General features: G+C 37.5%; 1 protein-coding gene and 1 pseudogene across 1 annotated transcript; one reads left to right on the top strand and one right to left on the bottom strand.

Annotated features, from left to right (window-relative positions):
• The first annotated feature begins 6,780 nt into the window (after positions 1 to 6,780).
• LOC141686715 (CENP-B homolog protein 2-like) lies at positions 6,781 to 8,861 on the top strand (annotated as a pseudogene).
• A 511-nt stretch (positions 8,862 to 9,372) lies between these two features.
• Positions 9,373 to 13,124, bottom strand: LOC141687422 (2-hydroxy-palmitic acid dioxygenase mpo1-like). Its single transcript, XM_074492694.1, has 4 exons — positions 12,702 to 13,124; positions 9,892 to 9,954; positions 9,750 to 9,821; positions 9,373 to 9,666 (listed from the first exon to the last, which is right to left on the bottom strand). Exons 1-4 carry the CDS (start codon positions 13,035 to 13,037, stop codon positions 9,553 to 9,555), a joined length of 585 nt encoding a protein of 194 aa, XP_074348795.1. The 5' UTR covers positions 13,038 to 13,124; the 3' UTR covers positions 9,373 to 9,552.
• Positions 13,125 to 13,469: the final 345 nt, after the last annotated feature.

The following is a 13,469-nucleotide window of genomic DNA, read 5'->3' as shown; positions in this document are numbered from 1 at the left end:
AAAGTAAACTCCTTATAATCAATCCTGTGAGTTTCTTAATGTGACTGTCTTTGGTTTACATTCCTTTGGAAGAGATCTAAGGAATTTCAGATTGGAGTCTTTTGTCTGATAGACCCTTCCATGCAACTTTAGAGCATTTAGTAGTTTCTGAAATCTACTAAAGAAGTCAGTGAGAGACTCATTTTTTTCATTATGAAAATGCTCATATTGCTGAATCAGGAGCTCCATCTTGTTTTCTCTAACTTGCTCAGTGTCATCACAGATGATCTGTATTGTATCCCAAACTTCCTTGGCAGTTTTACAGTTGATAATGTTGTCAAACATATCTCCATCAACTCCATTAAACAGGATATTCATGGCCTTTTTATCCTTCCTGACTTGTTCAATGTCAGGATCAGACCATTCATGCCTTGGTTTGGGGACTGATGGCTCGTTTCTTGTTGCAGCTCTCATTGGAACATGAGGGCCTCTTTCTATGCAGTCCACATAGGCCTCACTTGAGAAAGCATGTGAAGATGCATATTTACCTTCCAATGATGGTAATTATCTTTATCCAGAAAAGGGATCTTGACTCCAACATCCTTCTTGTTCATCTTGCTGTATTGTTTTGATCTTTAAACTCTTTGTAAGTTAAGAGCTTGCTCTGATACCAATTGTTAGTCCCTTAACAATATGACAAGAATTACAGAAGGGGGGTTGAATTGAATTCTTGAAACTTTTTCTTGAAATAAAATGTCCTAACTCGAATATAAATATAAGTGTATTGATTAGCACAATGCGGAATAAAACTTAAGTAAATCAAAACACAATTAATTAAAAACAAGAGTCTTTAAAAACTTTCTGGTGGATTTGAATGATTCCACCAGAGATATATAATATATATTGAGAGAACTCTGTGTGCAAGAATGCTCACAGCTGCTTACAAATATGAACTACTGAGAATACAGAGAAATGCTAATAATTCTGCTTACAAATGTTTCTCACTTTTTATATCTCACATCTATGTTTCTATTTGCTACTTCTTGGTTTATATATTACCAAGATTACAAAGTCAAAAGACAGAATCATTATAAAAACTATTGGGCTAATGCTTTGCTACTTTTTTCTCTATTACCCAGTTAATAGGCTTCCTCATTCCATTTGCATACACTTCGACGCATGTGACTATGCTGTCACTGTCAACTGATATTTGAATTCTTTATCCGTTGAGTACATGATCATCCGTCGAGTTTATGATCATTCGTTGATGGCTTTATTGATCATCAGTCGACTGCTATATTGAACATCCGTTGATAGCCATTTGATCATCCATCGATGGCTTTGTCAACCATTCGTCGGTAGCTATTTTGGCACTTAACTTCATTTCATTTATGCAGAATTATAAGACATCATTTATGTACAATTAATCAACCTATTCGGCATATCTTGTTAAAGTCAATCATGACTTATATGCTACTACAGAATCTATACAAAGGTGTATGCAGAAATGTGCTACAGACTCATTATTACATAAGTTACTCACTCGATGGATAATAAGTCATCATTCGTCGGGACTATAATGAGTTATCCGTCGGGACTATAATTATTATCCTTCGAGTGCTACATTATTTCACTAAGTAAAATCTACTTAGGTGTTTTGTTCATGTAATCATCAAGTACACAACATATGCACAACAGATTCCAGGTTCCTTCCAAGCCGGTCTTTGAAGATTTTTTTCATTTCTCTCTGGTAGGTTGTTCATGCATTAGTCAATCCGAAAGGTGGCATTACTTAGGCATAGACCGCCCTGTGGGTGATGAAGGATGTCTTCAGGATGCCCTTATGATTCATCTTGATCTGGTTGTACCCCGATTAGGCATTCATGAAACTTAGCATGGCGTGCCTGGATGTGGCATCAATCAATTGATCAATATTTGGCAGGGGATAAGGATCTTTGGGGCATGTACTATTCAAGTCTGTGAAATTGACACACATTCTCCATTTCCCGTTTGCCTTTTTTATCATAACAACATTAGCCAACCATTACGGGTACTTGACTTCGCGTATGATCCCATCTTTGAGTAATTTCTCAACTTCTTCATCTATTGTTTTCTGCCTCTCTGGGGTAAAATTTCTTCTCTTCTGCTTAACTGGTTTCCTCTCATGGTTGACATCCAAGCTATGCATTGCTATGGATTCGTCCAACCCGGGCATGTCACTTGGGCCCCAGGAAAATATGTCAGAGTAACCTCGGAGTAATGATATCAGGTCTTTTCCGAAGGTAGTTTCGAGTCAAGATCCTATTTTTACCTTCTTAGAAGGATTGCTTGTATTGATCAGGATTGTTTCTGTTTCTACTGCGGCCTCAATCTTTGCTTGATCCTGGTTTGATACCAATTTCTGGATCCGGGCTTCTGTATTATTCTTCATATAGATTTGACCATGGGCTGTCATTTCTTCTAAGTTGCTTTCCCTTACTTTACTTATTTCAGGGTTTGTTTCTTGGACAGTAGGATTGCCCTGGCCGAGGCCTGGGCTCAATTCAATCTCTGTTGTGACTTGGTTGCATTTTCGCTCTTTCGAACTTGGCTTGGTTGCTTTTGGATCCGGGATGGATTCTATAATCTGGACTTCTTTTCTCGCATCATCCCTTGATTGGGGGCGATGTTTCTTAATGCTTTGCTGTTTACAAAGGACTACGGCCTTCCTCTTGTTGTCTTGGTGAGTTTCTGCCATGACCAGGGCCTGGCTATAGCATCTTTCAGCGACCTCATAGTCTCCCTTAACTTCTCCTATCCCCGTTGGAGTTGTGAATTTGATCTTCAAGTGGGATATGGAGGTGATTTCTTGTATCCTGGTCAGAGCTGAGCGTCCAATTATTCCATTATAGGATGAGGGAGTGTTGATCACATAGAATTTTATGACATGGGTGACTTGGTTTGGGGCTGATCCAAATATCACTGGCAAGTATAAGGTTCCATGGATCGGGACAAAGTTATTCCCAAACGCACAGAGAGGGTCCTCTCGGCATTCATTTGAGCGCACACTCCCTAGTTTCATCCGGTCCACAGTATGCTTGAATAGTATGTTTACTGAAGAGCCGTTATCTATCAGCATTCTCCTTACCTCATTATCAAAAATATCAAGTGTTACCACCAAAGCTTCATTGTGATTCGGGTTGACCCCTTCATAATCCTTGCTGTTGAATGAGATTACCATATCCGGGTAGGATTCGATGGAGAATACTTCATCTCCTGAGCCTGGGCTCCTAGAGGGAGAGTGGGACCCCCCTAGGACCACATTTACTACATTATTTCCTCTTATTTGTCTGTCCTCCTTATGATTTGTATCCCAGGAGATGTAAAGTTACCCTTCTTGACTTGGTCTTCAGTGAAGTATTTGAAAAAGAGACAATTTCCTGTTTTATGCCCATGGGTCTCATGATAGTCGCATTTTCTGTTGTAAGGCCTGCTCTCTGGGGGAGTCTGCATGGGCTTCGGTGGGTAATATAATGGCTTTCCCTTGATCTCCTTTAGTATCTCTTCCCAGCACCTGTTCAGTGGTGTTCAGTCTGGCTCTTGCCTAGGCTCTCTAGCTTGCCTGGGTGGACCAGGGTCGCTTTTAGATTTTGTCTTAGGACACAGTCTTTGAAATATTGGAGTGTTTTGCACCACATTGGTCTGCTGGGCTTGTTGGCTTTTCTTGAACTTCTTTTCCTGATTGTAACCCCCTTTCGGTTGATCATCAGGGGTTTGTTCCTGGATCCTCCATTCTGGGTCATCCTCATTGCTTGGAGGACGTCCGTTTCCTTTATAAACTTGGTTGCCATAGAGTAGGCAGCAGCTAGGCTTTGTGGCTCTTTGTTTATCAGCTCTACAATGTACCTTTCATTGTGTTCCAGATCCAGATTCCTTCAAAATATGCTCAGAGCCTCCCGCTCATCGAGATTCGAGACTTTGTTAATTGCTTCCTGAAATCTCCGCATATAGGTCGAGAGTGCTTCGTTGTTGTATTGGCGGATTATTTCTAGGTGACACATGTGCATTTCGTGTGTCTTATTTGCTCTGAATCTTCTAAGGAAGACTCCCCTGAACTCTTTCCAGGAGTGGATGCTTCGTGACGGGATCCTGCTGAACCATCTTTGAGCCCCCCCTTTGAGGGTCGAGGCGAAGAACCTGGACTTTGTTAAGTCGTTGTAGTAATATATTTGGATGATTTGTTCGAAGTAATTGAGGTGCTCTTCCGGATCCCTCAGTCCATCAAAAGAATCAAAGTTGTAATGTTTGAGATTTTTCTGTCGAGGGATGGCTTCTAGGGAGTGTTTGACGGGTGTCAGGGTTTCCCCAACCTCCAATCCGGAATCTTTTTTCATTTTTCGTTGGAGCTCATAAATCATATCTTTCAGATCTTTCTGGCCCTCCTCATCGTCATCAGATTGACCTCGGGGGTAGGGTCCCTCCGGGCCCTTTTGTCTTTTGTCTTAGCTAGGAGCCTCTCCTCTTCCAGCTGCATCATTTTCTGAATCTTTAGCTCAAGCTTTGCCTCTTCTTCTCTTCTTATTTGTTCCCTCATTTCTTCCAACTTCTTCTTTCTAGTTGCTTCTGTCTCTTTCTTACTATGTACTTTTTGATTCTTTTTTGCCTTAGCTCTGATTCGGTCGAAGACAGATCTCCTAGATTGCTGAGAATCCCCGGACTCTTCCTGATCATCCTCTTGCTCATATTTTATCTGAGCCCGGGCTTGTTCATCTCTGTAGAGCCTGATTGCTTCAGCCAGCTCATGGTTTGTTAAGTTGGCCATATGCTTATCTGCCACTGGAACATTTGTATACTTATACTGATTGAGCTCGATGACGTTCCTGGCATCCCGGGGTGTTACTATCCTTTCCAGGGCCAGGGTATGTTGTGTCAATGGTTGCTCCTGGAGGGTCTCTCGGTCTCCCCCAGGTTCTTGAGCCTGAGAGTGGTCCTGATCCTGGACCTGGGTATTGGCGGAGGGCCTACCAACCGTACTCTTTCCTGCTCTTGCCATTACCACAAGTGTACAAACAACTGACCAAGATTTGAGGCTAAAAATGTGGATCTAAGGTTGTTTTTTCTGAAGATAGCAAAAAATTTCCAGAATAACACCAAAGAAACTTTCTGGGTTTTGCTAATAATATTACTGAACAAGAACAGCAGGCTCTATAGTGCAAAGATAATATTCAAACTAAAGTAGATCTGGGTTTTTAAAACTATCAAACCCAAGGCTTCAAGACTATCAAAACTATCAAGCCCCAAACAATCAAAACTAACAAACGAGAACGGGCTCACACAAACGTGGCCTAGTGTAATGAGCTCACACAAACGTGGCTTAAATGAACAACATTCATATTCAAGAGAGGGTATGGTTGCTTGTGTTCTTACAGGTTTAAGATGTGGACTCTTTTAAGAGTTTGCTGATGATGGTGAATCCAGGGGCACCGAGACCCAAGGATGGAGCACCCCTCCTTCTAGCGCCAAATGATAACTCCGGTGAGCGGGGCGGCCCCTTCTGACGATGTGCCTGGACCTTCTGGGTGTGAATGAGGTGTTGCTACTGTTGGGTATCTGCAAAACACCGGAGGGGGGTTTGAGCCCCGTGACGCCTCCAGTGTGAGAATAAGAGTCTAGTTCGGGAAGATGAAGATAGAGAGGACCAGGGTGGTTGTGTGTGTATATGCTGTGTATATGAGAGTGTGTGTAATGAAATGTGTCTAACCCCTAAACCCTTCACCTTTGGGGGGGTATATAGCCCAAAGGTAGGGTTTAGGGGTTGGTACCTCTAGATCAGGGCCGTTGGTTTCTGGGGGCGGAGGACGCCTGGCTTAGGTGGATTGCATACACGTGTCCAGGCGAGGACCAACTTCAGGGAATCCTAACGGTACTCTGACACGCGCCGTGTTTGTCTGATATGTTAGCTGTTGACAGCTATCATCGTCACGTGCCCACGTACCCCTCCTTGGCGGGTTGTGGAGCGCGCATGTGCTTGTTGAGACCCCCCTCAGAGTGATCCCGGTTCCGGGATGGATCCTAGTAGGTAGGTGATCCAGGTCATGAGCTGGACCTGGCTAGATGATCTAGATCATGGATTGGGCCTGGGCCTCGGCAAGGAGGTGATCCAGATCATTGAATTGGACCTGGGCCGGGGTCTCTCCACTTGATTGTACTGGGTGAGGGGGTCTTGGTCTATCAGTTGAATCTGCTACCCCTTAGATGCAGATTGGGCCCTAACCAGATTGCTCATACCCTATCATATAGTCTGTTTGTATAGTCAATGGAAAAGACAAATACATCATACAAGCGTTAAAGATATTTAGGCTAATCAAGCCCATTTACCAATACCTTAAGATTTAGTAAGGGTTTAACAAAGCATCAGAGCTCGTAAAAGCTTACTAATTACAAAAGGGTATAACTATATTCACCTAGATGGGACCTACGATGCAAGTTTCCAATATCCACCCGCATCACCCATCCAAATAAACTGAGATGGAGCGTCCAGTTTCCAGTTTCCATACTAACTATATTACCTGAAGCACCTTCCGTGAAAGAGTTTTGGAGAATGATAAATAAATAAAAGGTACCGGCCTAGAATTCGCTAACACCAACACGAAAATGATTTTCTACCATGGCCCTCTTTGGCCACCTAGAATTCGCTAACATCAACACGAAAATGATTTTCTATCAAGGCCCTCTTTGGCCACTTAGTAAGGTGGGATAGACTCTAGGAAAAAGTTTAAGGTAAAGAGAACCAAACTTGATACAGTTAAACCTCTTTAAAGTAATACCCTTGGGACCGGGAAAAAATATTACTTTACCGAATTTATTACTTTATCGATATAATAATATTTTATTACTTTATCGATAAAGTAATATTTTATTACTTTACCGAATTTTTATGTTTACGTGGTACAGTATAATATATAATGTACGTATAAAAACTAGAATTAATCACATGCAATGTATTTGATCTAAAATTACTTTTATTATGATTACTTATATCCAAAAACTAGATGCATGCATATTAAAATTGCACCAGATCAGTACATAAAGGTAACATGTGTTGTGTACGTTGTATTGAAACTCAACCATCTAATATTTATTGTAATTCTTAAATAAAAATACATGAAGAGACACCATAATATTAATGATAAGACTTTGTGATTAACTATATAAAATGATAGAATGGTACACTACAGACACATACAATATCAACTTTGTTTTACAGTATACACCAATGTCTTCGCATCATCTAAAAGGAGTGAAAAAATCAGCAATCACAGATAAGATAAGGAGTGCTATTTGTGAATATAAAAAGGAGAATCCAGGTATAAGCCAGAAAGATTTACAAGCATGGGTACATCAAAAATATGACTTAGATATCAGTCAATCAACTATATCAAACACACTCAAGAGAGCCTCGGAATACTTGTCCGACGAGAGGAAACAAAGTGATGTCAAAAAACACAAATCAGCAAAATATCCAGAGTTAGAGAAAGTTTTGTTTGAGTGGTTTCTTCAAAGGCAAGATAAAGTTAATATGTCTGGAGAAATCATTCAAGAAAAAGGAAAGGAGCTAATGAAGAAAATGTATGGGGAAAGTAATTCCGATTTTAGCTTTTCCAGTGGATGGTTAGAACGTTTCAAGGCAAGATATGGAATCAAATCTTATCGGCGTTTTGGTGAAAGTGGTTCAGTGATGATGGAGAACATTGAAAATGCATTGCCAGGCATCCGATCAAAATTGGATCAATTTCAGTTGAAAGATATTTATAACATGGATGAAACGGGATTATTCTATCGACTTGAAGCTGACCATTCACTAGCTACCAAACAGCTAGAGGGCCGCAAAAAAAGATAAAGAGAGAATCACTGTAGTTGTGTGTTGCAACGGTGATGGGTCTGACAAAGTTCCACTTTGGATCATTGGTAAGTACGCCAATCCTAGGTGCTTTAAAAATGTGAATATAAACAATCTTAATTGTGTGTATCGTTTTAACAAGAAGGCTTGGATGACTGGCTTGCTTTTTCAAGAATTTGTTACTTGGTTTGATAGTAAAATGAATGGCAGGAAGGTACTTTTGATTGTTGACAATTGTCCTGCTCATCCAAAAATAGTTGAAGGCTTGAGAAATACAGAGTTGTTCTTTCTACCTCCTAACACAACATCTAAGATTCAACCATGCGATGCTGGAATTATTCGAGCATTTAAAGTTCACTATCGGCGTCGTCTATATTCTAGCATGTTGCAAAGTCTTGAAGTTAATGCAACAAATCCTGAAAAAGTTAATATCTTGAATGCTATTAGTTTTGCTAACATGGCTTGGAATATTGATGTGAAAACAACCACAATTGCAAATTGTTTTCGGCATTGCAAGATTCGTTCAGAAGAAAATGATGAACAAGAACTTGGAGAAATAAATGAAGGTGTCGAAGGATTAAATGAAGTTATCTCTCATTTACGATATAGGAATGTGATGGATGTCGAACATCTCTTAAACTATCCAAACGAGAATGATGCGGTTATGGAATCACCTACGGATGAAGAAATCATTGAGTCGGTAATGAGCACTGATGAAGGGACTGATCCTGAACCCGACGATAGCAATGTCATCCCAAGCGTGTCATCAAAGGAAGCATTTCAAGCACTCACCACTTTGAACAATTACTTGTTACAACACGAGCAAAACATACCAGGAGTTATTTTTGCTTTACATAAAGTCAAGGACGAGATTAATTTTGGCTTTGGTGGAAAGAAGAAACAAGCTACAATAGATTCATATTTTAATAAGAATTAAATTTTGTAATCATATACATTATACAGTATATATATATATATATAATTATGGAATTATTACTTTACATATTACTTGGGCCCTTAATGACTTTCGAATTTTTTATTATCTTATGCTTTTAGCGAGAATATTACTTTACAACATTGGCCCAAGTTGGGACCGATGAAAATTATTACTTAAGCGAGGTTATTACTTTATCGGATATTACTTAATCGAGGTTTAACTGTAGCTGACCAAAGAATTTAGGCAAGGAGCCGGTCAGGATCTCTTGTGAACACTCCATATACCTTAAGTGGCTGGTAATTGTCTGAGATGATCTCTTTAAACTACCCAGAGCCCATTCTCCTCACCTTCAATGTAACCTCCTATAGCAGCAGCTATGAAATTAGAATGAAGCATGATATGATATTTAGGATAACCTCCTATAGCAGCAGCTATGCAACTATTATGAACCATGAGATGATGTTCAGGTCGGCTGGTGAATATGGATTAACAATTTGCTTTCTTGTTCAATAAATTTTCAACTACCAATTGTGGTCAAAGATTCACAGTTTCTAATTTTGCTTGTAAATTCAAAAAGGATAGAATAAAATATTTACACATAATTTAAATATTACCAACTTCTGTAATCATAAAACCTGGGCAAACTTTTAGTTGGGCAAACTTCTGTACCCATATGATATGAGGTCTAGACAAACATCCAATGTTGTTACAATTAGACCTAATAAAATATACTTTTGGACCCTGTGATCAACTCAACCTAAGATGTTTTCTTTTTCTTCTCATCCTGCCATTCTTTGATTTCAGCATCTATCCTTGCTTCAACAGATTTGTGGAATCCAGGATACGGTTCATAGTGAAATAACATTAGTACCTGGATTGACAAAATATTATTTTCTGATTCGGTCAAGCGAAAGAAGTTTCTAGAAGTTCTTTAAAAATCAAATGCAATTTTACCTCGAGCAGCACAAAGAAAGGTGCCATCAGGAAGGCCTGCATTAGGTTGTCTAAGAGAGCTGGGGCCCGTTTCTGCATTGACAAAATTTAGAATCCTAACCTGAAACTATATTAAATGATATTTGATTATAAGAGTAATTACCTCAAACACACCATGGCCTATGAACTGACCAGTCCAGCAAAATAACTGAGCTGCTAGGACAACCTGAAATATAATCAATGAAATATTATCCAAAATTGCAAGTCTGCTGATGACACAAAACTTTCCTTTACAGACAGAATAAATTTTTACAAATTTTCTTTCCATCAGGAAAAAGATCATTCTTTCAGGATTTTGCATCCTTCCTGTTCTAAAATCTGCACTGTTGTAATAAGGTCCAAAGCTGTATTTGCTATTACTTGAAGCAGCAAATCCTTTCGTATCTTATTTACAGTGGTGGATGGGGGTCTTAGTCTAACTCTTAGTACTTTTCCAGTTAAATTTTCAATCAAACCACTAAGGTCGGTTTACTTTGCCTTATTAGCATTGTTGTCACGGCGGTCGACTAGTCTAGTCACGGCGGTCGACTAGTCTAGTCACGAATAATTGACTAGTCGGTTTGAGAAACTCAACTGGAGAGCTCGACTTGCGAATTGTTGACTAATTGGTTGACTTATCAACAAGTCTAGTGCAAAATTCAATCAAAATTTAAAACAAAACAAAATAGATCTAAAAACCTACTCAACATTAGCAACAATCAAGGTGCTAATTTCAACTTATATATCTTTATGTGGGTGTATAAGGAAATAAGATATGTTTGTGTTTAACATATCTATTTGTGATTGATATACATACGAGTACATAGAAATGCTAGACTTTTGTTGTGGGAAACCGGGTACACAAGATATATATCATTATATATAATTTATTTAATTATTATTAATTTTTCGACTAGTCTATGACGATTCAACTAGTCGACAAGCTGGACCTCAACTCGACTGAACTTATCGACGTGACAACCATGCTTATTAGAGAAGAGAAAGAAGGAATAAGTGAGATCTTCCTTTCATTATTCCTTAACTTACGATTTTTCTTTGTCCCAAATTGCATTACAAAAAAAAAAAATCACACAAAAACACAAATGTATACTTAAATTTATCCATAACAAAAGTTGGGCATTTCTTGCCGTAGTCGAACTTGTGTCTCCCTTGCATGAGGGAGGTCACGAGTTCGCCTCGTGGCGTGTGCGTGTGTGATTAATTATAAAAAAAATTTTGGCATTTATACACAATTATATACTCCCTCTGATTTTAATATGCCCCTTTGACTTTTGCACGTATTTCAATGTGCTTTGACCGCGTAGTTAAAAATTTTATTTTTGTGAATTATAATATAAGTTGTCTATTTTTATTCACAATTTTTTTTCCTTACAAATAATATGTCTAACTACCCGGTCAAAGCACATTAAAATACGTGCAAAAGTCAAAACGTAAAAAACAGGGGGAGTAGAAAGAAAGAAATGTGATCCGCTTTATTAATTATCACTTTGTCCATATATTGTGAGATTTATGAAATTAATGGACGAGTTCTGTAAACATAGAGGAGAATGATGTACAGTAGAATAATTTATCTAGAAATAAAGTTGAAAGTAATTTATTATAGAGTTTAATTGTCTTTATAATAATTACTTGAGAAAATTAAATTTTTAGTTGAATTCTATGTTGTGGTAGTAGGATAATAAAACAATTTGTTTACTTAGTTTACCGGTTTGAAGTTTCTTAATTTTCTTAGACTTTATTAAGATTGAAATTTTGAATTATGATCCAAACCAATTCTTCGGTTTAGAAATCCAAAGGCAGTGGTTCTATCGTCGTTGAGTCATTAGTTGAGTACTTGAGTCCATTAGGAATTCTTCCTGTCTTTGGGTAAATTGAAGCTAGTGGATTATCACAAACATTACTAAGAACATATTCAAATAATCAAGACAAATAAACACCAATATTTAAGGCAGATTAACACCATAATTTATATCCTCTCTTAAATTTATAAGTCTCTTAAGTTAGTAAGATAACACTTGAGATATAACTAAATAATGATAAAAAGAGTCCTTATCCCTTCGGTACATAACTAGATAACTTCGATAGAACCTTTCCCATTAATCTTGACCGGATAACCTGGACAAATTCCCCTTCTTGCGACTACAATGAATGGACAAACTCCTAATGACGTAGATCCTAACACAGTCACCCTAAAGCGAGTGCATAGTTTTACCAGTGGCCCACCCAAACATATAATATTTTGTTTTTCATCCTTTTTAATTCTTGGCCTACATCATCTAGCATTTTAATCATGGAAAGACCAAAAAAAAAGACAAGGGCAATCTAACAACTCAAAAAAAACTTTAACCGCTAATGTGATTTGTATCCACTATAAATTAGTATGTGCTCATTAACAAGACGTACCTTTTATATTCAAAAAGAGAATTATGAAATTAGGCCTTCTACTTGAGGTTAAAAATGTTTCTCCTAACTAAATTAGTTTTTGCTAGCTTAAAAATGTACAAAAGTACTCAGCAAACCACACACTGTCTCATTCATAAGTAAGCACTTACGAACCACAAACACAAAGAATTTACAACAGCTAACAATCTTTGACAACCAAAAATCAGACTCCAATACAACACCATTACAATGACTAGTTTTTATTTAGAACAAAAAAAACAGTTTTAATTAAATAGAACATAATACAGTCGGACAAAGCCCCAACTGTAATACAACCAGGTTGAAAAACAAATAACATAATAAAAACAATTAGCTGATTCGTTTCTTGATCGTTTAAAACATCATCATAACCTTATTTCTCTAAATTTATGTTTACTAATACCAACGCGACATGAAATCTGAAACTAATAATAGGCAACAACACAAATTAACATACTAAAAATATAGTTAAGGATCAATAATTAATAGTACCTTCCAAGCCAAAGAGAAGCCCAAATAATTAGCAAGAGAACTAGCAAACACCCAACAACCAAAACAGAGAACAGCGCCAACAGAACCAGCTTTATAATCAAGAGCGATGTAAAACAAAGCATAAATCAAAGTAAAAACAAACCCAAAATTAAAAATTAAAGCATGACCCAAGAAGAAGAATTCAGAGGAGCTGTAAAAAGAGGGGGTAAAGTAGAAAAGAACAAGAGAAGTGAAAAATATAGGCCAGACAAAAAGGGTATGAATGAAAATATTAACGGGGTTGCTATGGTATGATCCATAGAATGCAAAGTGTTTCTCAAGATCAAACAAACCCATCTTTTTTTATTTAGGAGTAATTCAAGTTTTGAATATAGATAGATACAGAGAACTTCTAAATATTGTTAGAGGTTTGATGAGACAAGTAAGGTTGAATTTTCTAGATTTGGGATTTTAAAGGATTTTTATGGATTTTAGAAATCATGCGTATTCAATTTAGATTTTAAATAATTCTTTAAAATCTTTAAAATCTGAAGTTATTCAACAAAGATTGGAAAAAGTGTTTTAAAATCTTAGTGTATTCAATTTGGATTTTAAAAAATCAATTAAAATTTGGTGGTAATCAATTGGGATTTTAAAAAGTCCATCAAAATCTGATGGTACTCAAAAGTTCATGAATTTTCTTTTATTTAAAAAAGTTTTAGATTTTGATGGATTTGTTATTACATTTTTACTATCTTAAAATCTGATAATCTTTTCAAAATACATGAA

The sequence above is a fragment of the Apium graveolens genome, chromosome 9, assembly GCF_009905375.1.
Source record: "Apium graveolens cultivar Ventura chromosome 9, ASM990537v1, whole genome shotgun sequence".
Lineage (NCBI taxonomy): Eukaryota > Viridiplantae > Streptophyta > Magnoliopsida > Apiales > Apiaceae > Apium > Apium graveolens.
Note: the sequence above shows the minus strand (reverse complement) of the source record. Positions and strands in the feature narration are given on the sequence as shown.

Excerpts from the sequence above, each read along its gene's own strand:
- LOC141687422 (XM_074492694.1), bottom strand. The coding sequence starts at position 13,037 with ATGGGTTTGTTTGATCTTGAGAAACACTTTGCATTCTATGGATCATAC. Across the intron at positions 9,955-12,701 it reads GCTTCTCTTTGGCTTGGAAG|GTTGTCCTAGCAGCTCAGTT; the intron begins GTACTATTAATT and ends ATTATATTTCAG. Across the intron at positions 9,822-9,891 it reads TAGGCCATGGTGTGTTTGAG|AAACGGGCCCCAGCTCTCTT; the intron begins GTAATTACTCTT and ends TTGTCAATGCAG.